We start from the raw sequence: 24,448 nt of genomic DNA on the forward strand, positions 1-24,448 counted from the left end.
GGAGGAGGAGGAGGAGCGGCGGCCGGGGCGCGCAGGGCGGAGGAGACGGGGGCGGGCGCGGGGAGGCGGCGGCGGGCGGTGCCGGGGCCGCGGCGGGGGGAGCGCGGGCACTCGCGGGGCCGTGTCGGCGATCACGGAGCGGCTCCGGCGGGGGCACGAAGGAACCTGCCGCCCCCTTTACCCCCTCCTTTCCCCCTCCTGTTCCCCCCTCGGTTTCACAGCCGCGGTTGGAGAAGGAAGGGACGCCTGGGAATGCCGCGCGAACGGCGGGGATTTGAGTGTGCGGGTATCTGCTCGGTGTCTGACACCTCTGTTTCTCCTCCTCCAGGCGGTGGGGTTTTATTGGGCGCCCAAGTGTCGGTGGCACGGAGCCTCGTGGGCAGCCGGAGCAGGGAAGTGCAGGTAAAAAAAAAAAAATTAAAAAGTACCAGGGAGTGTCTGAGGAAGCAACAAGCGGTCGGGGGAGCACCGGGAGGGACAAGACATGAGGCTCTGGGGCTTTTAATTGGAATTTGCTTTCTGCTGCAGCTGCCCGAGCTGCTCCTGGACCCAAGAAGTTCATTGATGGCCGGAGCGCGGGAAGGGCCTCAGCGATGGATCAGGGGCCTGTTGGCAGGAAACAGACTTTGGGGACAGTGAGGTGTTGGGGATGGGTGAGCATTATCTGCGAGCCCGTGTTTCTCCAGAAATCCGTGCTCCATCCATGCTCCAGGCAGAGACCTGCTGGCTAAAAGGCCAGAGGTTCACAGGGGACTGAGGGACAGGGGACAATGCTAAGTGTCTGTCCAAAATAATTTCATTTTACCCCTGGAGCCTTAAACAAATGGCTGGCACTCCTCAGCTGAGGCGTTTTAGCCGAGGAGGGTTCCTTTTCCTCCTGTCGCCCTCCCACCTCCCCATGTCCATCCTTTCCCAGGAGACTGAGCCAGGTGTTGGATTGGATGAACACAATTTTGTTCCAGTTTGTTTTACGCAGCCACCCTTGTCTGGTTTAAAAATCCTTGCACACAGATCCATTGGGGAGTTTGAGGCAGCCACATATCCCTGATGTAAAAACACTTGGACACACACTGATTGGGGAAGACTAGAGGGTTGGAATGTTTTTAATCAAAAGCACATCAGTGTGGAATAGAAGCCCCCTTTAACCATTACAGTTTGTGGTGTGGATCTGAACAGCTCAGGAGATACAAGTGGATGTTTGTAAGTGGGTGCTGCTCCAGGACAGTGAATTAGGTGTCTCTTTTCCCACCCAATCCACAGGGGAGTTGGGGTGAGATGGCAGCCACAAAAGCTCTTTTTGGAATTACACGGGCTTGCAGCAGGCAATGTTCTCGCACACAGCCGTGGCTGAACAGGTGTCAACGCCCCCATGGCTGAGGGCCACGGCTCTGACTGCCCTCAAGAGCCGCCGCCATGTTGCTTCAGGAGAGGGGGAGCAGTTCGGCCTGCAGCGCTACGAGACAACGCCAGGTTCGCCCTGAGGCCCCTCTGAGGCCACTGAAGAAGCGAGCTGGAGGCTTTTGACCAGCCCCGGGCAATAGTCACTTTTCTCGGGACAGCGGAACCCGCGCACCCGCGGAACGGCAAGCCCGGGCGCGGCAGCTTGGGGGGACGGCGCTAGGTGGCACACCGCTAAAGATCCCGGGCCTGCGTACCGCCGGAACGCTTCTTCTCGGCCCCGGGGAGCGAGTTCCGCAGGGAACAGTTCCGGTGGCGCACCAGGGCGGCTCGGCAAAATGGCGGCGCCCAGCGCCCGCTGCCTGTGGCGAGGTGAGGGGGCGCGCTGAGGGAGCCGCGGCGCTGCCCCGCTCTGCCGCGGCCCTCAGGGGCTGCAGGGGGGCCTGTCCGGGCGGGTCGGGGGTGCGGGGCGCCGCGGCGCATGTCTGAGGCGGTGTTTGCTCTCTCCTCGCAGCGCTGGCCCCGCGGTGCGGCTGGGTCCTCCCCGGGCTGGAGCAGCGCCTCGCCGTCCCCGCCACCGCCCGGCCCTACGCGGCCGCAGCAGCCAAGTGAGTGCGGGTCCGGCGTCCCGGGAGGTGTTGGGGGGTGTTTGGGGGGTTTGGTGTCCGCAGGGCTGGTCCGACAGCCGGCTGACCCTCAGAGGCTCCCGGAGACCAACCTGCGCTCGCAGGGAGTGTTTCCTGTGCTGATGGCACAGGGAAAGCTTGAGGCTGTGGTTTTGGGCTGTGCTTTTGCGGAGTGTAGCAGGGTTGCATGTCAGAGTGAGAGCTGGTGAGCTTCTGGGGTCGGTTTGAAACCCTTCCCGTCTTTTAATTGGCTTTTCATTGCTTAATTTGCCATCTCTGTAATAACACAGCTGGGAGAAGCAAGAGTAGACAGGAAAATGAAGTGTTCTCAAGTGCTGCAGACTCTTTACAGAGAGATGGAGGGTCCAGTTATTATTTTAATATTGTTTTCCTTGCCTGGAGACCCTCTGAAAATAGGGAGGAAAATAACAATTGGGTGTTCAACTGAATACAAAATGCTACGGGAGAGGGAGGAGAAAACCTTGCTTTATAAAATCAGAGTGCTGTGAAAATAAGATAACTGGTGACCTCACAACGTGCCTGGGGTTTTTTTTTTGGTCTTAGAGCTGCCAAAAAAGATGCCAAGAGGGGCAGGCAGGAGAAGGCGAAGGAGGCGGCCAAGGAGAAGCCCCTCCCTCGGAGGCGGCCGCTGATGAGCAAGCCCGTGGACGACGTGTACCTGACCTGGCTCTACAGGAGACCCTCCTATGGGCTGGAGCAGGCCGTGGGCATGCTGAAGAGGTTCCAGGAGCTGGACTTCACCCACCCCAAGCAGTTTGTGTACATCAACGTCTTCCTGGACATGGCACTGCAGAAGAAGGTGGGGAGGCAGTTCTGGCACTCCTGAAGGCTTTGGGGCTGCTCAGACTGAGGGCAGTCCCTCACCTTGTTTGCATTTTCTTTTTTTCATTTTTAGGGGACCAGCTCCCTGTGGTGATGTAATTTACACTCAAGTCATAATTTCTGTTTGTTCGCTTTAATTTTTTTTATTCCTTTGCCAGAAAAAAGTGGATCCTTTTTCCAGCGGTGTCGCTCTCCCCCATCGCTTCACAGACGAGGTGAACAAGGTCTTGGTGTTCACAGAGGTGGGTGAGCCAGAATTCTTTAATTTTCATGGGGTTTTGGTGTTCCCAGAGGTGGGTGGGGCAGGGTTCCTTCATTTTCATGGGTTTTTGTGCTCACAGAAGTGGGTGAGTCAGAATTCCTGAACTTTCATGGGGTTTTGGTGCTCACAGAGGTGTTTAAGCCAGGGTTCCTGTGTTTTAATGGGATTTTTGGTGTTCACAGAGGTGGGTGAGCCAGGGTTCCTTTATTTCCATGGGTTTTGGTGTCCAGCACTCTCTTGCAGCTGTCCTTTGCCAGTTAATAATTTTATCTCTGTGAGATGATCCCAGAGGGCTGCCATGGGTTTATTTGGTGGCTCTTTGGACTGAATTGTTTGGAATTCTCTCCCTGAGCTCCACTGGCAGCAGAGCAGCAGCAGCCTAATTGGCAGTCCAGCTGTTTTTAATGACTTTTTTCTCTCAACAGAATGAGCAGGAAGCTGAGGTAGCTCGAGAGCATGGGGCTGCCATCGTGGGAGGAGTTGAATTAATCAAATGGGTATGTATTCTTCTTAAAGAATTACATAAAAATCCTAATTTAAATTGGAGCTTGGAGGGCAGGGGAGGAAGCCTGATGTCCAGTGAGCTCTGGCTGGGAGGCAGCAGGCAGAGAGATGTGTTTCTGTGCTTGGACCCTTTTATAAACCAGCTTGAATGCAAGGAGTGGAACTGTGCTTGTTGCAGATCCTGGAGGATGAGATCCAGGCTGATTTCTACGTGGCTGTCCCTGCCATCATCCCCAAGTTAATCCCCCTGAGGAACAAGCTGAAAAAGAAGTACCCCAGCACCAAGAGAAGTAAGGAGCAGTTCTTGCTTACACCTGTTAGCAGCTCCTGAAGGAGCTAGAGCCCTGGGGGTGCCCCTGGAATGGTTTTTGTCAGGATATGGGGTTACTTTGGGAGTTAGGTTGTGGCTGCACCGCTTGTCTTAGTCAAGGGAACTTTAGGGATCCATTTTTTCCTGCAACAGGCAAACCTGGGATAAGAAAGAACCCAGATGCATTTGGCTGCTAGGTGCCCTTATGCTTATTAATCCTGCTGAGTGGGGAAGGAGGGAACAGGGAGACTGTTTCTGTGATCTCAGTGAGGGCACCATTGTCCTGTCTGTGAAACTGCATTTTGGACCGGTGTTTGCTTTAATTAGCGGATTGAACGATCTCTTTCCTGGTGCCACACACATCTGTGCCAATAAGCATTGCTCAGACAGCTTCTTTTATTTTGTTTTTTAACAGATTCCCTGGGCAGTGACATTCCCAGAATGGTGCAGTTCTTCAGGGAATGTCACGAGTACTCGGTGGAGGATGAGAGTGTCATCAAGACAAGGATAGCCAGAGTAAGTTGTGTGCAGAGCTCTTACATTTTCTGCCCTGAGCAGAACTGTAGTATTCAAAGAGGGGAAAAAACATCTCTTCAACCTCTTTCTCAAAGTTTTTGACCATTTTTTCTCTAGCCTCTGGAGAAAATACAACTCTTTGTTGTGTGGCATCTTCAGCTGGTTTTAAACTTTTTGGGTTGTTGGTTTTTTTTTTTTTTTTTTTGTGGTAAGGAATAAACTATGGGTTTGTAAGTCCATGGTCAAATATGCAGGAGAGTCAAAAAGTCTTTGCTTTAACCAAATAATTAAAGACTTCTAATTTTGATAACTGTAGTTCTGGACTGGAGTAGGAAGCAAGAACTGTTTGTGTTACCTGAAACAGAACATTAATTTTGGCTTATTTATTCATTTTCTCTGCCCTAAGCTCTGGTGGTTTTTTGTTGTTTTCCTTCTGGTTTACATCTTTGTAGTCCTGCCTGATGTTTGGTGTTCCTCTGACTGAGGGTGGCTGAGGGTGGCACAGGCAGGAAGGGTAGGAAATGCCTGAAGCTTTGCCTGGCAGTGCTGGAGACAGATGCGTCTATTAATTCTCATTAGCTGCTCTGAGCTGTGTATGGGCATTCCAGGGGCTTCCTTGTCTGTATTTTTGTGTGTAGCTGGAGTTCTGGACCTTGCTGTTGGAGGAGTCTGACTTAGTTAAGAAATCAGAAGGGAACTAAAGGATTTACTGTGGGAAGCTGCTTTGGAAGCTGGCATCTTCATTTGGGAACTATTTTGGAGTGCTTGGAACCCTCTGAGCATGACCTGTCCTCATCATGCAGCTCATGAGTTGGTTCTTTTGATGGATTTCATTCTGTTCAAGCTCCTGATGCGTCCGGTTCTAGGTGCTGATGCATTTCATGGCCTTTGACATCTCCTTCATTTTAATGAGGTTTTTGTAAAAGCACTTGTCTATATGTTGGTTTTTTAAGAGTTGTTTTTTTCAGAGCTTTCAGCCCTTAAAGCTACATGTTGTTACAGAGCCCTGGGAATTTTGTGTCCTGAGTGGAAATAGGGAGAAGAGTGAGCAAATCAGCATTTGGATAAGGCTGTTAATGGGATTTGTCACTCCTTCACAGGGAGCACACACAAAGGAAACCTATCTAAATGTAGAATAAACATCAACACCAGTGCTTTCAGATCCATTCACCTGGGCTCCAGGCGTCATCACCATGACTAACTTGGCACTGTCCTTTTGCAGCTGGATATGCCCACTGAGCACATCATTGCCAACCTGAAAACAATTATCCAGGATATCTGCACCTTCAAGCCATCCAATTTTGGTAAGGTTTGTTCAGGCTGCAGCAAACCCAAGTGGGAGATGGGTGTTCTTTACTGGGTAGTTATACAGTTACCTTGCTGCTCTCCAAGTATCTCTAAAATTTCTGCTCCTCCTAGGGAAAAGTTGATTATTTCTTTCCTTTTTTTTTTAATTTTAATTCCTTAGCCAAAGGAATAATCAAGTCAACTTCAAGCAGAGGGCATCTCCCTAGCTGGAGAGGAAAAGATGATTCATGAAATAATTTTAGGCAAGGAGCTTTGTGTAAGCTAAAATCCCAGTTTTTTGTGTGTTGATACTTGCTTAATGTCTGCCAGAAGAATGATCTTGCTTCTCTCCCAGTGATGCTGCTCACAGTAGCTGCAGAGACCAGACCATAAAAAGCCAAGTACACATGCCTTGAGAAGCCCAAATAAAAACTATAAGGGGTTGCCTGACTTCAAATATAAAGTAGGTGCAGAAAGGAATGCTTTGGTTTTATTATTTTTTTAAATGAATTTAAATCAATGTACGTCAGCCCAGTTTAGTGAGGATTAGCTTTTCTGCTCTGAGCAGCTTTTCTACTGATTTGAAGTGTCAAACCTGGTGGTGTTCTTTGATGGCAAGGGGTGGAGTGACCAGTTGGGTGGTGCCCCTTGTGTTCCTAGATCCCATTGTGCAGAGGCTGGTTATCAGATCCTCCACCAGTGAAGGCTTGCTGCTGAACCTCGATGGAATCCTACCTCAGGTGGAGAAAGCAGAGGAAAAAGAGGAAGAAGATGCAGCTGATGAGGATCAGCAAAAACCTGTCCAGGAATCCGTTAGTACCTGATATCTTCTCCTTGTGGGCCTGGTGCTCCAGCTGGGGAAGCAGATGTGAAGTGTCACTCAAATCATGCTCTGTGAGAACAAAAAATAAATGCAGCTTATGGATGTCTAAATTGGGTGTAACGTTGTCACCAGCAGGAGCCTGTTGTCAGAACCCAGCAAATGTTTTCCCCTAAGGAAGAATTGAACGTTTTTTGTGAGGGGAGCAAGCATGCACCTTGCTCCCATGTTTTCTGGAATACCAGCTGCAGACCCGGCTCTTTCCCGCTATTTTCCGCTTTCTTTCCAGGAGGTGGCGCTCCCACCCTTCCCTCCTGTGAAGGCGTGGGAATTTCCTGGAATTTCTCCTGAAGTGTTTTTTTGGGGGGGTTTCTGTTGCTGAACACGCGTTCGTAAAGCTGCACCCCGAAATGTAAGATGGTCCCAGAAAGGATTGGCTGTTTACCACAGGGATGAGCTGGTCCAGATCTGCAAAGGTTTAAATCATTCCTATTCTGGAGGTAGGCCTCCTTTTTCCAAGAGTTTACTGGGATCTGGCTGCATGGGAGTGCTTTTAGCTCCCATTGGAAGCATTTGGCTGCTGTCAGTCAGGGTGACCAATTCCTGCCAGGCCACACTGATTATTTTTGGTTGTGTGGGGTGCTTTGCTCAGAGTTTGATCCAAAAATTCCCTTTGAGGTGTGTATAGGAAGGTTTCACACTGACTTAATAGACTTTGCATGTTGCAAGTGGGAAAAGCAATGCCAGTGCGCTGGGCTATCTTTATTGCTTAGGAATTACACATGTAAGGGATATTATGAAACATTCCAGTGGTTGTGTGCTGTTTGTGTTGAATTTGAATGTGAGTTACCTATTGGTGCAGAAAAGCAAAGCCTGTGGTATTATCTGAATAGATTTCTCTTTTCTCTGTTCTCCTGGCTTATTTCCAAGACTTCACTGTCCATTTTGGGAAAAGATAGGCCTGCCCTCTTTGATGGGTGGATTTAAAAAAAAAAGCTTAAGCATAAATGCACAGGTGAGCTTAAATCAGAAGCTCTCAAACTGCTGAGTGTGCTCTCAGAGAATAAAAGCATGGAATGACAAAGGTTCCTGCAGGGATCTGCACTTGGAAAATCCCAGAGCTGTGGGGACACAGGAAATCTGCGCCTCTGGAGGTCAGGTGGGCAAGAGAAGGAGCTGGTGGGCTCAGCAAGTTTTCAGGTGCAGTTCTGAACTCGTGCTACTGATTGCTGAAGGAGTAATGCCCCTGGTCTGTGCCATGCTGCAACAGTGCTGTACAAGCTGTTGAGTGCCTTGGGACTTCTTTTTATCCTGGAGTGCTGGATTGGCACGGGGAGGGGAGAGATGGAAGTGATGATCACCATGAGATGGTTCCTCTGTAATGAGCAGAGTCCCCACACAGGCAGAGTGGGGCTTGTACATGTGGTTCTTGGGCCAAGGTGCCTTAGAAATCCCTTTAATTGTCGCACTGAGCACAACTGCAGTGGCACTGCTGGCTTCTGGAAGTGCCTGTGGGATGGAGGGAGGCAGTGCTGCAGCACCTTTAGCCCTGCAAGTGATGAATGATGGCTTTTAGGTTTGTTTTATCTGGACCTGCTGTTAGTTTAACTAAGGGGAAGAGCTGGGATTCAAGCTTAGTGAAACAGAAACATTTGCCCAAAGAAGGAAGAAGTTGTCCTTGGAGCCTGTGTGCAGCTGTGGGGAGTACAGGGCTGACACTCAGCCTCAACCTGGACTTGTAGGGAATTTGTGGCACTTTAAAAAACCTGGAGTACCTGTGGGTCAAGCTGAGTTCATGGGAGTTGTGCCACGGCTGGAGGAGCAGGCCAGGGATGTTCCAGCTGCCACCAGGGCTGACAGGTTTTTAGTGCTGAGATGGGTGTTCTGAGTGATTAAACAGGATTTTATTATCCATGTTCTGCAATACCGCTGGTCTTGCCAGACTCTGGGAGAGAGGCTAATGCTGTAGCCAAAACTCTTCCATGTGGGAATAGTTGGATTGACTGAAATAGGACAGAGGAGGAAAAAAAGCTTTTGAGGCTGACAAAAAACACTGTTAGGGATAAACATAATTCTCCAAGCAGTTATTTCTGTCAGTACCTCCGCTTGCAGGTGTCTAGAGGCTTCATCCCACCAGGACACGAAGGCAGAAGTGTCAGTGTGTCTCCTGCTTGGAAAACAAGAGGAAAATGCCAGTCTTCCCAAATTGCCAGGTACTGGGAGATGCTGGCTGAAGGTCACACGTGGTGACACTGCCATGCCACGTTGTTTTTGTGGGCTAATCTCACGGATTTTAAAAAGGATTATTAATAAAATTGTAAAAAACCCAGTTAAAAGCTGGAAAAATATTGAAGTGTCAGGGGTTCTGGAAGTGGGAAATGCACATGACAACTCCTTCACTTGCCAGAGATGGATCCTTCTCAGAGCCATGTTTGTCCAGCTGTTCTGTGCAAGTCTGAGCCAGCACGAGGCCAGCTCTCCAGGAACACAAGGTATGTCTGGCTCCAATCTCTTCAGCCAGGGATTTGCCAAGTGGAGGAATGGCTCTTTCATACCAACTTGCAGAAAACTGACCTCTGCCTACAGGTTTGGTAAAAGGGAGGCTAAAAGTGGTTAATTTCTACAACCCCAGTGACTTTTTGTGCCATTATTTCCAAGATCTGTGGCAGCAGCTGACAGCTGCATCAGTGCTTTGCAAGTTGTACCCTTCAAACTTTCAGCCTTTGAACTATCTCATATTTCTCCTGAGAGAGTCCGAAGCTTATTTGATAATTTTATTTGCTGCTAATCTGTAAATAGACTCAAAATGGAAATGTTGCTTTTGTGTTCAATAGGATGTGAAGGACAAAACTTTAGCAAACTTTGAATTTCTGAAAATTTCAAGTCTTTTGCACTGAGTGCTAAACTTAAGAAATGCTGAAAATGAGTGTTTGCTAGAGGGAAAATCTGAAAAATTATCTAAGTTATGGGTCTGGAGTTCTCCTGACTTTTAACAGGATCTTTGGAGCAGTGTTGGGGGAACAGCAGGAAGGAAGGTAGGAGAAATGGGGAGGAGTAGGCAGTAGCTGGACTAGGGAAACAGGTTGTCAAAGCCTAAAGAACAGCAGCAGGAAGATGAAGAACAAAAATGGTTAAAAGATGGGCTGGACACATTTATATGAAATTATTGAACTCTCTGTGTGCTTGCTTTAATTATTTTCACCTGTTCTATCTTGCTGGTGTTTCTTTGAGTTTGGTCAAGTTGTCCAGAGTTTCACCTGAGGAATTAGAAGGGACCTGGGGCTTGTGTGTTTTTTGCTGTGGGAATTCTGGCACAGTGATTAAAGGCATATCCTGAGGAGGAAAAAAAACCCCAAAAAATCATTAGGAAGTGAATCAAAAGTGAGCAGATGGAGTTACCACGGGGAATTGTTATCAAATTGAGCTGCCATCGTTGCATTTAATCAGGTAAGCAGGAGATGAAGGCAGCAGCAGCAGCCCAGCCCTGTGCAACCAGCTGCTGTGTGGGAACTGGGGTACTGCTATGAAGCAGGAAAGCTGAAATTGGCAGGGGAAAAAAACAACATTTCATTCACAGACTAGTAAAAATAAACTCACTTTCCGAGTTCATTTTAATTTGGGGCTTGGAATGGCTGTAACTTCAAATTGGGGCTGTTTTTCTTTATCCTGTGACTTGAAGGAGCCAAACGTTCATTTAGAAACGTTGGCTCTGTGATGTGTTGAGTGTGCAGTGCTGGAGGAAGCTTTTCTTGAATGGACATGGTACTGTGTGTGTGTGCAAGCCAAGAAGAAATGGACATGGAAACAGACCCTGCTTTGCTATTTCTTGTTGTAATCCTACAACCCAAACTGACACCCAAAACACAACAAATCAGAAGCTTCAACCCGGGTGAGAGGGTGACCTCTCCCTTCCAGCCACCGGGATGGATCGAGTCGCTGGGGTCAGGTCCAACACAAACACGTTTGCTTTGCCTAATCCTGGCACTGTTGCAGCTGAGACGGGCTGCGGGATCACCGGAGCTGCTCCATCCCCAGGTAGCCGGTGTGAGGGGGAGGAGAAGCCGGAATCCTCTGCCCCTCCCGGCGCAAGGTGCCGGGGAGTAGGAGGGGGAAGAGGAGGAGGAGGAGAGGCTCGGGTGCCGGGAGGAAGGAGGGCGCAGCGCTGCCCGGGGCGGGGCGCGGGGCGGGCGGGCTGCGGCGCGGAGCTGCCCCTTTGTCTGCGGGCGAAGTTTGGCGGCGGGGCGGGGGCTGAGGCGCTGCCCCGGCACCTGCCGCGGGCCCGGCGGGCACTCCCCGCTCGCTGCTCGCCGCCAGGGGCCATGGGCGCCCCGAGCGCCGCCGGGGCCGCCGTGCTGCTGCTGCCGCTGCTGCTGCTCCGAGCCGCGCTGGCCAATGCCGCCTCAGGTGAGTCCCGCGCCGAGCGCGTCCCGGTCCCGCGGGCGGATGATCCCTGAGGGGAAAGCCGGCTCCGGGCGCCTTTTCCCCGGCACACGGGACGGCTCTGCCTCCCTGGTCGCGCTGCCGGCCCGGGCGGGGGTCCGCCTCCGCCCCCCGCCATTTTGGCGGCTCCTCCACAGGCGAGGTGAGGGGCACCGGGGCGAAGCCGTGCCCGGCTGGCGGGCACGGGGGAACGCCAGTCCCGCTCCGGGCTGCCCCTCACGGCGGGCGGGAGGGAAGGCGGCGGCGCTCGGCCGTGCCCAGGTGAGGGGAGCTGCCCCGGCAGGGTGTGTGGGGCTGAGGGGCCGGGACGGGCAGCGGCAGCCGCAGCTCTTGGGCAGCCCGCGGGTGGCGGGGCCGTGGGGAGCGGAGCGCTCGGGAATGCGGCGCTGGGAGCCGGGCAGGGCCGGGAAAGCGTGAGGGGAGCCGGCCGCAGCCCTGCTCCGCTCCTTGCGGCTGGAGCCAACTTGGGAGCGCTCGGGGAGGCACACCGCGATTTGTCTCGGGGTGCTGGTCGGACACTTGGCCAGCGCAAGGTTGTGCCGTGCTGATGTTGGAGTTTGGGGGTGCGGGTTGGATGCGTTCGTGCTCCTGGGTGGTTTTCCAGCCTGTCCTTTGGCTGTAGGTTGCTGGTTTCTGAAGTGGCAGTCTCCCCGAGTCCTGCTCTCATCGTGATTCCCGATTTTAAGTGCTGCTATTCCTAGTGAACAGCAGCGGTGCAAACCAGCGATGTGCGTGCGAGCTGAGGCGCTGCTAGGTGTGGGTTTGGACATTTGCTACAGTGTTAACTCGTTGGGTAGCACTCCGACAGACTTCACTTTTTCTGGTTTGAGAAATGTTTTTGGTAAATGGCGCTACCAGCAACCCACATCCAACATGTCCCCCACAAAAATACCACAGCAATAAGTCTGGGAGTTTCTTTTTTGGGTGCTTCAGTATGTGCAAGTCATAATTTGCAGAATGCTTTTCAGGTGTGCTTTGCAACAGGTGGTGATCACACCTGGGGCTTTGATTGTCGTGGAAAATCTGGGCACTGTTGCATGGCAACCTTAATTAATTAATGTGTGTAGTGTGTTTGGCTCACCCATAATTGGGGACAAAAGTAAAATTTGTTTGTAACTAAGGATTGTCCAAGTCCTGCTGAGTTGGGTTGTATCTTAGTCTCCCTTGGTAACTTGTAAAGGAGGGAGCTGTGTCTTTGCCCTTTGTGGGGAAGAAGGATCAGAGTTGGTGCATTTGCTTTCTAGTCCTACATGGTCCCTATTCCCTGCTCTGGCCCCGGAGGAGATGAGCACACTGGTATTTTAAGGAACTCTAGCTGTCAGTGAGCTAAAAATGAAAGGCAGCCAGCCCTGGAGGGGTAAAACAGATGGGTTGTGCTGGTCTTAACTAACTGATGTTAAATTTTTGGGTTTTTCCTCCCCCCCACCCCATACCTCCCAATAATGTGTGACCTTGCGTTTTGCACTGAATTTTGAGGTGGAGCTGGATGATGAACCTTGAAATTATTTCCTCTTGCCAAAAGAACAGCTATTTGCTGAATTTGAGAGAAATGTGATTGGGCTCCTGTGGCTCATCTTGGCAAGGGAAAATAATTCCCGGGGGTGCCTCCACAGCCACTTGCAGCTGAGCTGAAGACAAGCTCAAAGGAGGAGCTTTTGATTCCAAGAAGAGTAGCTCCCAGGTTTTCTGTACAGATTGGTCTAATCTGCATTTCTCAGGAAACTCCACTCTTTGGCAGAGAAATTCTGACCTTTCTGGGTGGTCCCTCCAGGCAGCCTTTCTGTGGTCTCTTTCCCTTTCATCCTGAAACTGCTTGGGTTGTTTTGGAACGCGCATTCCCCTCACCCTTTTGGGAGACAGATCATGTGCAGTTGCTCCAGGGCGACCATTTCCCAGAAATTCGATAGAAGAGCTGTCATTCAGCTTATTCCTGGTTTTACTTCCTAAACTCTTATTTGATTGTTGAGGTGAAATATGTGGATATATTTGAATATATTGGTTGGGCCCCTGTCCCTGCCTGGGACAAGCTTTCTCTCAGTCAGCAGGGCCAGGACAGCTGAAGCAGGAGGAGCCCTGTGAGCCTGTCCTGTTGTCCATGCAGGAGTGGTTTAGGAATGAGGACTCACACTGGCTCTTCTCACACTGTTATTTTGGCAGGTCCCCTCTTTTCTCCCTGCCTTTTTGAGATGGCCAGAGGTCCTGTCCCTTACCCAGAGGTTGCTCAGCTGCCCCAAAATTGTATTTTTTTGTGGCTGCCCAGTTCAGAGCAGGCTCACTGGAGGATGTGCTGCTGCTCTTACTCGTTCCTAACTGGATTTTTTTGTTCCCTCAGGTGCCTGTGTCTCCCACGGCTTCGTATTTGAGGTAGGTGAGCTCGAACGTGTCGTGCTGGGGAAAGGTTGGAGAGGGTGCTGTTCAATGAACTTGACTCCAGTTCCTGCTTTTTGTCACCCCTGTGGCTGGGGTGCAGGCCACAGGTCTGGCATCTTCCAATCTGCTGGGAACACACATCCCTCTCCTTGGAGAGGTTGGGAGTTCTCCCTGGGCCTTTGGACCCAGCCAGTCTAACTGGGTGAAAGGATGTCAGGGATTTCTGGGGTGTTGGAAGCCACAGATGGGCAGTGCCGGGCAGGATGGAGGTGGTGCTTTGTAAAACGTGAGTGAAATGCCAGAATATGTTCTTTCTATGTATTTCTTTCCCTGAATTAATGAGCTGTTCATGACAGCAGCTTAACACTTTTTGCCCTCAGCTGGTCACGGTGAGTCTGGTGTACCCTGACTGATCCTTACAAACCCAACACATGTTATTTTCTGGTGCCTCTAGAAATGTAATCAGTGAGTGACTCGGTACAAGAATCAGAGTGTTTAAGCATTCATGAACAGCGTTCTGCTCGGTAACACTTGTCGGCCTTGCTCTGGTACTACTCTGGGCTAAAAGGAGGTGCCTGAGCTACTTTGTGTCTCTGGAATGCTTCTAAACGTGTTTGCTCCTCTCCCTGATGCACTGTGGAGGGTCCTGGCAGCCCCCAGTAGAAACCTGTAGCGACTTTTTATTGTGTTTTAAACGGTGGTTGGAAACACTGTTTCCTTTCAGGGTCTGGTTAGGATTTTTGTCCGTGTCTGCTGCAGAGGAGGATGATGAGAGGGATGGAGCACCCATTCCATGGGGAGAGGCTGAGAGTGTTGGGATTGTCCAGCCTGGAGAGGAGAAGCCTTGGGGTCACCCTTACCTGAAAGGAACATGGAGGAGAGATGGAGAGAGGCTGTTTCAAAGGGATGGGGTGACAGGACAGAGGGGAATGAATGGATTCAAACCAACAGAGAGGGGAGGTTCAGACTGGATATTGGAAAGGAATTCTTGGCTGTGGGAGGGTGAGGCCCTGGCACAGGCTGCCCAGAGAAGCTGTGGCTGCCCCTGGATGCCTTGAAGTGTCCAGGGCCAGGAGCTTGGAGCACCCTGGGATTAGAGGAGGTGTCCCTGCCCATGGCAGGGGTGGCACTGGATGAGCTTTAGGTGCCTGCCAAGCCATTGTGTGATGGCATGTGGAAGTGGCTGTAGGTGAGCTGCTCCTGGCTGATTGTGGGAATGGTGTTTGCTGCAGAAGTCTCTGAAGTCACCTGGAAAACCCTCGGTGCATAAATCAAACCTTGAAGTGCAGCGATGCAGGCACTGCAGGGTTGCTGCAATTGTTAATGCTGCACAAGTCCTGCCTCTTCCTTGGCTGACTTAGCTCCAGGGTCAGCTGGTGTTTGTGGCTTTGCTCTGAGGGAAAGCACCTCCCTGAGCGTGATTCCCAGCTGAGCTGCTTGGTGTTCCTCCCTCTGGCTTCTCCTCTCAGCAAGTTTTCAGCTGCCTTTACTTAGAAAGAGGAAAATCCACTTGATTTGTGCTTAGCTGCAGGCCACGAGGAGACACACTGATGTCACTCTGGAAGTCAGGGTGTGTGGGAGGTGTGGAGCAAATCCAAAAAGCTGGAGTCTTTCTGCCAGCTGGTTTGTGCCAAGGGGGAGGGGAAGGACAGGGCTGTGCCTTGAGGTGGTGTGAATGGTGAGTGTGACTTGAAAAATGAGTTTGTGTCTGGTAGAGGTTGCAGCACAGAAGGACAAGTCCAGCTGAGCAACATCCATTTCCATTTTGTCCTCTTTAAAACAAGGATGTTATCTGTGGCACCAGCTGCTGGAAGTGCACCTAGAGATGGGTTTCTGGGCTGGATTGTTTTGGAAGTTTCCTGAGACACAAATGGGCTCTGCTTGGTTTTAACAGCAGAAAGCACTAAAGAAGCATTTTTTGAAAGAAAATGTTTGTAGTCTTTGGGTCAGAAATTGTGAAGAGAATAAAAAGCCTTAGCTTAATTGTATTTGTGCTTCTACCAAAAATTTTGCTTCCTTCTGTAACATCTGTGTGCATTTTGTTGCCAGAAGTTTAAACAAATCCTGATTTTATGCTTTTTAAATCAGATTTCTGTTTCTAGCAGTAGTTTGTGCTGGACAGAATGAGAGTGGAAAGGTAATAAATAAAAAATGCTGGGGTGTCTCTTCTCCCCCAAATTTCCAGTTTCCCATTCCAGAGAGCTTCTACTCTGAATAAATTCAGTAACTTTTAAAATAAATGTTAGCCAGTGCAAAGCACTTCTGGTTAGGGAATATGTCAAATTAGCAGTGGAATATGGGCTTCATTTTAATTTCATTACAAAGGTAAGAAGTTACTACTGAAAAATGAGATCAGAATTGAGTATTTCAGTTGAAAGGTTTGCTTGTTAACTCTTAAAGTGGTGAAGATATTTTTGTTTATAAATGATGTGATTTAAATGGCACTACTTAGCCTGGGGCTGCATCCTCTGGATGTACATGAATGTTTTGCAGTTAAGATTTATGAATACAGTAATGCAATGCCTCTCATGGAGCAAATCTCATCTGCTTGTGGGTTTCAGAAAGCTGGGATCAACTGAGGATCAAAAATAAAAGTGATTTTTGAATCAAGTGTGTGCTCTATGTGTGTCCCTTCTTTGTGTTCCTTGAAAACAGCAGTGAAATACAGAGGGATGGGGATAGGCTCTTGATTTCATGGTACCAGGTAAAAGAACCCTAGATGTAAGAGTTTTCCTCTGAGGATAAAGCGAGTTTTTTCCCTTCATCAGCAAATGAAGGTACAGAGGAAGACATTTTAATACAAAATGATTTTTCTGTTTTATCTTAGTGGGTCTAAATGTCACCTCCTTGCCCAAGCAAATGCACCCTCATGCAGCAGCAGCAGCATCTCTCCATTCCCCCTGAGCCGGGAGCTGGGCGGGGGTTCAGATCCACAGCCCTGCTGTCTGGGAGCAGCAGTGGCACCTGGAGAGCCACATCCCTTTCCATGAGGTGTCTAGGCAGGGCTGAGGCCCTTCCCTGCACCAGGCACCCACCACTGTCTGCTCACCCTGAGGTGATTTATCTCACCAGGTATTCCACAGTGGGCGGCATGGGATTCATCATCCACTTCCCTCCCCTCCAACCCCTCTGAGCATCTGGACGTGCCTGTGTTTTTTCTCAGTACCCTCACTGCTCACAAGTTCTTCTTTCTCCTTCTTTTTCTTCTCCTTGGATTTTGTATTCCAGCAGTCCAGAGCCCAGCAGTGAGGTTGTGCCCCTCTTCAGTTGTCTGTGCATGTCTTTGGCCCCCTGTTGGAATCCGTGGGGGGCTCTTCCTAAACAGGCAGGTACAGGCAGGGTTTTTTTGGCAAGAAGGGATTTTTAAAAAGACTCCTCTTTGCTTTGGATGGGAGGAATTCATAAATCTGGAGAAATTCATAAACTACCGAAAAATTCTGAGAGTTGTGGGGTTTTGAGCTTTAATCTGACACTCTGACCTCTTCTCCTTGGAGCTCTGAGTGTCTGCTGGCTGTGATGTTCTTCTCCAGAGGCCTTTCTTCTCCATCCTGCTTGGTGCAAGACTCATGCCCTCAATCTTCTCTGTGTTGTGGGAGTCATCTGGCATCAGCTTTATTTGGAGATCAGGATCTGTACAAGAGCTGTCCTGTTCCACATTTTCCATCTGTCTTGGTTTGGAAAGACAGGAGTCTGCTAAGGAAGGCAGGAGCCTCCCCACCCTTCCGAATTGCTATAATAAATTAAGGGGCTCTCAGGCAAAAATATGGGAGCAGGAAATAACAGTTCTTTAATAGGGAAGAAAAAAATAAAAGGATAAAATAAACAATGCAGTACAGTAGAACAACACTGACGGAGTCAGAACCCAACCTGACACCCTGTGGGTCAGGGTGTTGGTGGCAGTCCAGTTGAAAATGTGGCTGCAGTCCTCTGAAGTATCAGGTGTGGTTCTGTTGGAGCAGGGGGGCCTGTAGAGAAGGATGTAGTCTTCCTCCGAAGATCCAGTGGAAGAAGAGGCAGATGCTGTTCCTTTGGGGAATCCAGTGGAAAAAGCCCTGCTGGTGTCTCAAAACCTCTGGATTATATCTGAGTAGCAATGCTTGGCTCCTCCCTCTGGGTGGAGCATCTCACAATGGGATGTTATCGTTCTTATCAGTCATGCACCGATATTCAAGTCTGTTATCAGCAGAGGTCCCTTCCCGAGGGAAGAGTGATTGTGGTCACTCAGAGAGAGAGATAAGGCAAACTGCCATACAGATGGTAATGGAATACATCTTGCCTTCCAGTCTGGAGCACCATCCCAGTGAGCTCCTGGGACAGGAGCTGTTGGTGCACGGGCACTGACTGAAGTAGATGATGCACATTTAATAGCACAGTGCTGGGAGCTGTGGGCCAGAGCCTTGGCAGGAGATAGCAGCTTTCCCATGGATTCATTCACCGGGACAGGAATTCAGCAAGTACCCAGCATTTAGACATTTTCCAAGTCATTGTGCCTTCCATCTTTCAGGATGCATTTGAGCAGCTCTGTTTATCACACCTTATAATTCGTCATTTACTTCTTCTTCTTAAATCCCCACCATGCAAAATGCCTTTTTCCTTTGCTGGGTCTCTTCCTCATTCCTTCCTTTTCTTCAACCCCCTTCAAAACCTTGGTTAGGATTCCCATTTGCATCTTCTCTTTAGAGGAGGGGTTGCAGTGTCTAACTAACTGGTAGGAGAAGTTTTAGGACTTTGCTGTACATTTTCAGTTACTTCCAAAGAGCTTAGGGACTTTGCAAGATGGCTGAGGGAAGCGGATCCCCACTTTGCTGACAAATTGAACATCTGGAGTGAAGAAGTTAAAAGGAACTGAATGTCCTCTCAGGCTTTTGAAGTAAATTGTTGGTGGTTTAATCCACCATAGACCTTAGGCAAAACGGGACTACTGTGTCTGGACAGTGGTCCCATGTGGAATTTCTCATCTCTAGGGTGGTTTCATTGTGTTCCTTTTTCCCTTTCTTTTTTCCCCTTGAATAATCCCCGTCAAAAATGCCATGATAGTTAAATTAGCTTGTTCAGTGTTGTCCAGGATAAATCATTCCCTATGCTTTTTCAGCAGACATTACCTCTCCATTGTTGCTGTTTTAACCACTGAATTCACCCGAGGTACTCGTTGGCACTTTCAGGAAGACTAAAACTCCCAAATCTGAAGTTATTCCCAGCTGGGTGCATTGATTTTATGTCAGCCACGTGGTGCTCTGAGGTTGGTGATGCCAGGATGCCAATATTTCTGCCAGGCATATTGAATAGCTCCCAGTGGGAATGCAGGCAGCAGGCTTGCCTGGGAAGGCTGCTGTATTTCTCCTTGTGCTGTGGTTTATTGCTCAGCCACAGATTAAGGAGGCCCTTTAGAATAAAACACTCGATTTTGTAATCATTGTATCTACTCCAGAGTCATTCTGTAATGAATCCTCTCACTAACCCCAGGAGCACAGCAGCCAAAGGATCTTTATATTATCAGCTGCTGTGCTGCAGCTAAGGGAGAGTCCCAGGATCTGTGTTTCTCAGGATCAGCTGGGGAAAAAATCCTCTCCCTCCTCCCCCAAAAGATAAATCCTCAACATGACTTCTTCCCAGATTAATTTGAGTAATTTAAAGCCAGATGGTTTGTAACTCAAAAAAAAAATAGTTTCCTAACCTGCTTTGCTTGTGTTTTATGGAGATGAAAATGAAACTTCTTGCAGGCTGAAAACTGGGAAATTTTAGTTTAAGTATAATAAATTTTTGGGGACATCTACAGGAACTGAAAGATTGCAAAGATAAGAAACTTTGAACTCTTTGGTTATCAAACTAGAAATCTTATTTCTAACAGAATGGCTCCTTGAAAATCTGAAACTTTTCCTTTCCTGGGACTTCACCTGTTGTCCTGCCTGAATAGATTTGGTCATGGTCATGTGGGATTAATTCATTTGAGTGCTCAGCCAGCTTGAGACTGACATGCCATACATCAGGTGTTGTGGTTCATGGCTATTTATGTGTTCAGAGGAAACACAGGGTTGGTTGTTTAATTGTGAAAAGCTCCTGCTGCTGGAGACACAGTTGTCATTACTGACATGCCAGGAGACAGTTCTGAGTTAGTGGATGCTGTAAATCCTTTTAAGCATCGAGCCTGGAAAAGTGGTTCCAGGGGAAAACATGAGCAAACATGTTAGCAATTTCTTTCCCACATTTTTTTTTTTGCAGTTTTATGGATTCTTCTATGTATGTGAAAAGCCTGATTTTCTTGAGTGCCTAAGGAATTCTCAGTGTTGCAGAGTAGAAATAACTTGCTATGCTTTTATTCTGGTGGGTTAATTTTTTGTTGTTATTTTAAAAAATCAGAATTCTAAGAGTGTTCCATTTTGAAAACCTGGGTTTGGTTTTAAATTGAAGGCGCTTAAAAATTGCATTTACTCTTTTCTGTCTTGATTTCTCTGTGAAATTGTGAGACCATTGTGGTTATGGAAAGGGAACCCTCAAAGTGTCTCAATCTGCTGTTAAATGGAAATATTCCAAACAAAAAACGAATTATGTGCTTCCATGGAGTGACATAAAGGGTAATTCTTAGACCTCTTTTCCATGATTTATTTAAAACAAAAATTCCCTCAATGAAACAATAAACTTAATGAAAACCTGTTTAAATTTGAATGAAATCCTTAGGACAAAGCAAAGTCGAATATGTTACTTCCAAGGATGTTGGGAGACTTCATATTAGGTAAAATGGAACCAATTGAGATACAGTTGATTAAAAATTGAGGAGAATTTGTCCCAGAATTTAGGCTTTAAAGCCTTGTTACCTAAGAGGAGTCTGGCCATGACTGCAGGGCAGTGTTTTGCAGTATTTTTTTTTATTTCCACGTTGTAATTTTACTTTCTGAGAGGTTTCTGGAGGCTTGAATGCAATCCAGGGAGGGATGCTATGGATGTGTGGTGTGTGATTAACAGGTGTATCTGTGATGGCACAGGATAACTGAGACCCATCAGCATGGGAAAAGTAGAATGGATTTTAAAGCCATTTACCTCTGTAACGTTGGGGGTTCCTTTTCTGCCTGGTCCCTTAATACTTTGATTTTTCTGAGCAGACTTAATTAATTAAACAGTGGTCCTGCTGTTTGTTTTGGATGGTGATGTGGCTTTAACCACCCTGTGTACATCCTGCTGTGCACCTCAGAGTTCCTCTAGTCACAGGATCCTCTGCAGGGGGCTTCAGAAGGATTTGCTGGCTTTAGAAGTGTGCTAAGGCTTCACTCTTTGGAGAGGAGTGTGCTGGAGTTACCACAGATCCTTCCCTCTCCTCTGACCTCATTCTGTGGGGGAAGATCTAAGCTCACAAGATGTAAGAGTCAGCTCGTCTTCTTGCTTCAGGCAGAGAAATATCTGTGAGATCAGAGGCAAGCCTCTTGAAATCCCTAGGAAAAGGCTTGATCCATGATACATTGCAGCCTAGGAGGGAGGTGTGGAGTTCAGCTGCTTGTCCTGCTGGGATCAGCAGCCTGTGTTGCCCAGTTATCCCCTTGGATGGCATTTCTGTCTGGGCAGAGCTGCCTGTGGGCACCTGGTGTGTCCAGGCTGCCAGGAGCACTGATTTGTGACATGGAGCCCTCTCACCACCAGTTTGTGAATGATTATGGTGATGCTGATTTCCCTCATTAAAACAGGAAGTATTAGTAGCAAGAGTAAACTGGGAATGATGCTCTCTAAGCAGAATGTTTTTGCTGGTCTTTCACTGCTTATCAGGAAGCAGTGCTTGATGCTGCTGAGCCTGTGGCTTTGTGAAGAAAAAATGCAGGATTGGAATCTAGCACAGGGAACCTGCAGTTTGTTCACGTGTGATGGTTTCCCTCCTTTTAGTCTAGCATGGGAACAGGCATTTTGTTCTGCGGGTCTACCTGATATGATCTTCAAGGTCAAATCTTCTCCTCAGCATCCTGTTTATGCAGATGCCTTCATTAGCCTCTGCAAATAGCTGCTAAATCCACATGTTCAGGCCGAGGAGATGATAATTCCTCATCTGGCAGCCTCAGTAAGTAACCTCCTTGTTAAAATCAGCTCTAGGGCTACGTAAAAGGTGCTGTGAGGTCTCTACACTCAATATTTTTAGTGCATTCTGCATGGTGCCAGCGTGTTTCTAACCTTACTGAAGTCATTTCATGCTTCTGTAATTCATTGGGTTTTTAGTGTATTTATAGATGCTATTTTATCAAGCACTGCAGTAGAAATGATGAGAGCATCTGGTGAAATCCATCACATCTCATGCAACAACCTCTGAAAAAATAACCTTGGTAATCGAGCCTTTCCCCCTTTGGATGGTTCCACTAATGTTTTAAAGGCTTTAGATATTTAATGTCACTGGGGTGCCCTGAGTGTCACTTTCTGTGACATCAGCCAGCAGTGACACCTGAAACAGCAGAGCCACCTTTCAGCTGGCACCCAGACCCTCAGCTATGACCATATGGAAACCACAAAGCTGTGATTTGTTGGGATTCCTCTTGGGAAACCTCCCTGAGGTGGTGTTGGCAGCAGCATCTGTGTGGGGTGACAGAGCAGGGTTGTGTCAGAAGCGTTGGGCAGGCCAGAGAAATGAGAAATGTTCCCCTGTGCTGGCAGGGAGAGCTGTTTCCCTGCTGCATCTTCCAGTCTCTGGGAAGTGATGCCTGAGTTATTTAGGTGGGGATTGCAGCCCTGCCAGCCTGCAGCCTGGCAGAGAAGCTGGAGGGGAGGCTCATGGAAACATGATCAGCACGTTTCTATTTGGGGAACCCGCATTCCTGGGCTCCTGTAAGTGCTGCAGCTGCTTTGATGTCGGTGGAGCTGGGCATATTCCCAGCTGAGCACTTGACCCTGGTGCTGGCAGTCAGCCTTCCAGGCACTGAGCTCCTTTCATGAAGCAGGGCTGCAGGCTGGCCACGGCCTTGCCAGTTGGTGTTTTCCAGAGAGAACATGGATTTGCCTTCTCATTTCCCTGCAAGGGATTTGCAGTAAGCCCAGCTGTGCCATGTCTCTTTTTCGTACCTTGTCTTGGCCCTATATGTGAAATTTTGGCTCTTGTGAGCCAAGCTCTCAATAAAAAAATGATTTGGCATTGGATCTGGAAGTTTAGAGAGGAAGCTGGCTTTGGGGGATGAGTTAAAGGTGGGATGGAGATTCCCTTCACATGGCTGCCTTTAGACACCCTAATGCTCAGCTGCCCTGGATGGGAATGCAGTTCCTTGTGTGATTCCTGTGCTTCTGGACCACTTCTGTGAGGGGCAGCATGCTCTGGCTGCAGTCCAGGCTGGAATACCAGAGGTGTTGGGGGGGTTGGCAAGGTCTTTGCTGCACCCATTGTGGTGTCCTGGGTGTGGCTACAGCGTCCAGGTGATGTTCTCATGCCTGAGCTGGGCAGCAGGGGCTGTGCTTTGTGCTCTGTGCGTGTTCCTGCAGTAGCTCCAGCAGGGTTACTCTTACTCCAGTCAAACAGGATTATCCTTGCCTTCCCAGGCACTTGGAGTGCTGGAAATCCATCCCTGCTTTGCTTCTGGCTTCCCTGGGAGCAGCTCCCGGCTGTGCTTTTGTTCGTGTCTCTGTTTCCTGGCAAGGCTCTTGCTGTGGCTGCTGAGAAGTCAAATGAGGTCCTTGACTGGGTTTTTTCCCCCTCTTTTCACAGTCGGTTTGGTCACTGTGAAGGTGATGAACCCTACGTGTCTGAAGGAGTTGGGAAATGGTATTGTAGGATTCCAACCAAAACTGCGTTTCTCTCTCGCCTCCCCTCATTGACCCTTTCTCCTAATCACCACTTGACACAGACTTCCAGAGGGTTTTCTGATGAGCTTTTGGCCTCCTTGTGTTCCAAATGCTGCTTTATTGACCCTGTTGTCAATGTGGGGACCTCAAAATGAGAGCAGTGCAGTGGGACTGGTGTGCAGGAATCTTTTGGTATCCTCTACACAGAGAGTAAATTTTCAATTTTATCAGTTACAAGGGTTCTTTCTAGAGAGTGTTTTCCCTGGCATTTCAATGTGAGCATGTATATGAATAAATAAAAGTTCCTGCAGGCATCTTACTTTTTTTTTTCTTTTGCATTATACTTTTAAATAGATGCACTTACAGGAGCCTGTTTCCAATTTCATCTGATTTTTTACAGACCTAGGGAAAGAAAAAGCCTTTCCTGTGGACTTTACACTTTCAGAGTTTAAGTCCTGTAGGAGAAGATCAGCAAGGGGCAGCCACCCTGACCCTTTGAAGTGTTAAAAGCAGGTGTGCACCTCCTGTATCCAACTTTTGGCAAGGTGTGTGTACCCTTTAAAAAAAGGCAACTTGGAAGCTGAACTAAGCAGTGGTTGGTTGTATTTCTGGGCCCTTGGGTTTGCTGCAGGTTTGCTTTCTGCCAGATGTTTTGCTGTTTATTTTGTGCACACTGTATCTGAAGAGTCGCTGTAGGTAAGGCAGTATTTTGGGTAGTTCCTTGGAATAGCATTAAAAAAAACCTGCAGAAAAGTCCTGCAGAATTTACCAAGCAGAAGAGGCTGTGCATCAAGGGGTTGGTTTTTTTTCAAAATAGGTTTTTTTGAAAGTTTTTGATTCAGGATTTAGGGCAGCTGGGGTTGTAGATGAAGGTATTTGGGAGAGAAAAAAACTCTTCTGGTGTGTCTTGGATCTTAATTTTCCATCTTAATTTCCTCAGAGCAGGACATGTCCCAGCCCCAAGGAGAGGAAGACGTTCAGGAGCTCAGGGCTTGCTCCTTGTTGTCTGTCTCAACCAGATTTGTGCACAAAAAAACCACAAAGCTGGATTTGCTTTGGGAAGCAGTGATTTATGGTGTGGAGTCACTAAACATGTTTGCACATGAGTCCTTTGGGCATGCATAACAGCTTAGCTGGGGAACCTACCACAGAAGCATTCATTCCTTCTTATCTTGCCCCAGAGGCCAGGGCCAGTGCTGTTTTTGTTTCTGGTCCCAAAGAACTGGCTGCAGGCAGGGGTGAATTAGAGGGGGTCTCCAGGCTTTCTGAAAGGGGGAAAAAGAGCTACACTTCAGTACTTTTTACAAAAAACCCATATTATGATATATTACATC

At 48.6% G+C, this 24,448-nt stretch overlaps 2 protein-coding genes across 7 annotated transcripts in view; both read left to right on the plus strand.

Moving 5' to 3' along the window:
* Positions 1–108: 108 nt before the first annotated feature.
* Positions 109–6,675, plus strand: MRPL1 (mitochondrial ribosomal protein L1). 6 transcript variants are annotated; one of them, XM_030947575.1, is made up of 12 exons: positions 109–402; positions 529–653; positions 1,261–1,470; positions 1,560–1,770; positions 1,913–2,006; positions 2,589–2,844; positions 3,026–3,109; positions 3,555–3,626; positions 3,812–3,923; positions 4,359–4,459; positions 5,682–5,763; positions 6,407–6,675. In XM_030947575.1, the coding sequence occupies exons 3-12, from the start codon at positions 1,414–1,416 to the stop codon at positions 6,568–6,570; spliced, it is 1,233 nt and encodes a 410-aa protein (XP_030803435.1). In that variant the 5' UTR covers positions 109–402; positions 529–653; positions 1,261–1,413; the 3' UTR covers positions 6,571–6,675. The 6 variants fall into 6 exon arrangements, with proteins under 6 accessions (XP_030803435.1, XP_030803437.1, XP_030803439.1 ...); XM_030947577.1 differs by having other exon boundaries at positions 1,342–1,470; XM_030947579.1 differs by having other exon boundaries at positions 1,342–1,770.
* A 4,104-nt stretch (positions 6,676–10,779) lies between these two features.
* The window catches only part of FRAS1 (Fraser extracellular matrix complex subunit 1), a 105,547-nt gene continuing 91,878 nt past the window's right edge, over positions 10,780–24,448 (plus strand). The window contains 2 exon segments of the mRNA XM_030947091.1: positions 10,780–10,970; positions 13,339–13,370. Of these exon segments, the coding sequence (XP_030802951.1) occupies positions 10,886–10,970; positions 13,339–13,370 (117 nt within the window). The 5' untranslated portion in view covers positions 10,780–10,885.

This window comes from Camarhynchus parvulus, chromosome 4 (genome assembly GCF_901933205.1).
Source record: "Camarhynchus parvulus chromosome 4, STF_HiC, whole genome shotgun sequence".
In the NCBI taxonomy this organism is placed as follows: Eukaryota; Metazoa; Chordata; class Aves; order Passeriformes; family Thraupidae; genus Camarhynchus; species Camarhynchus parvulus.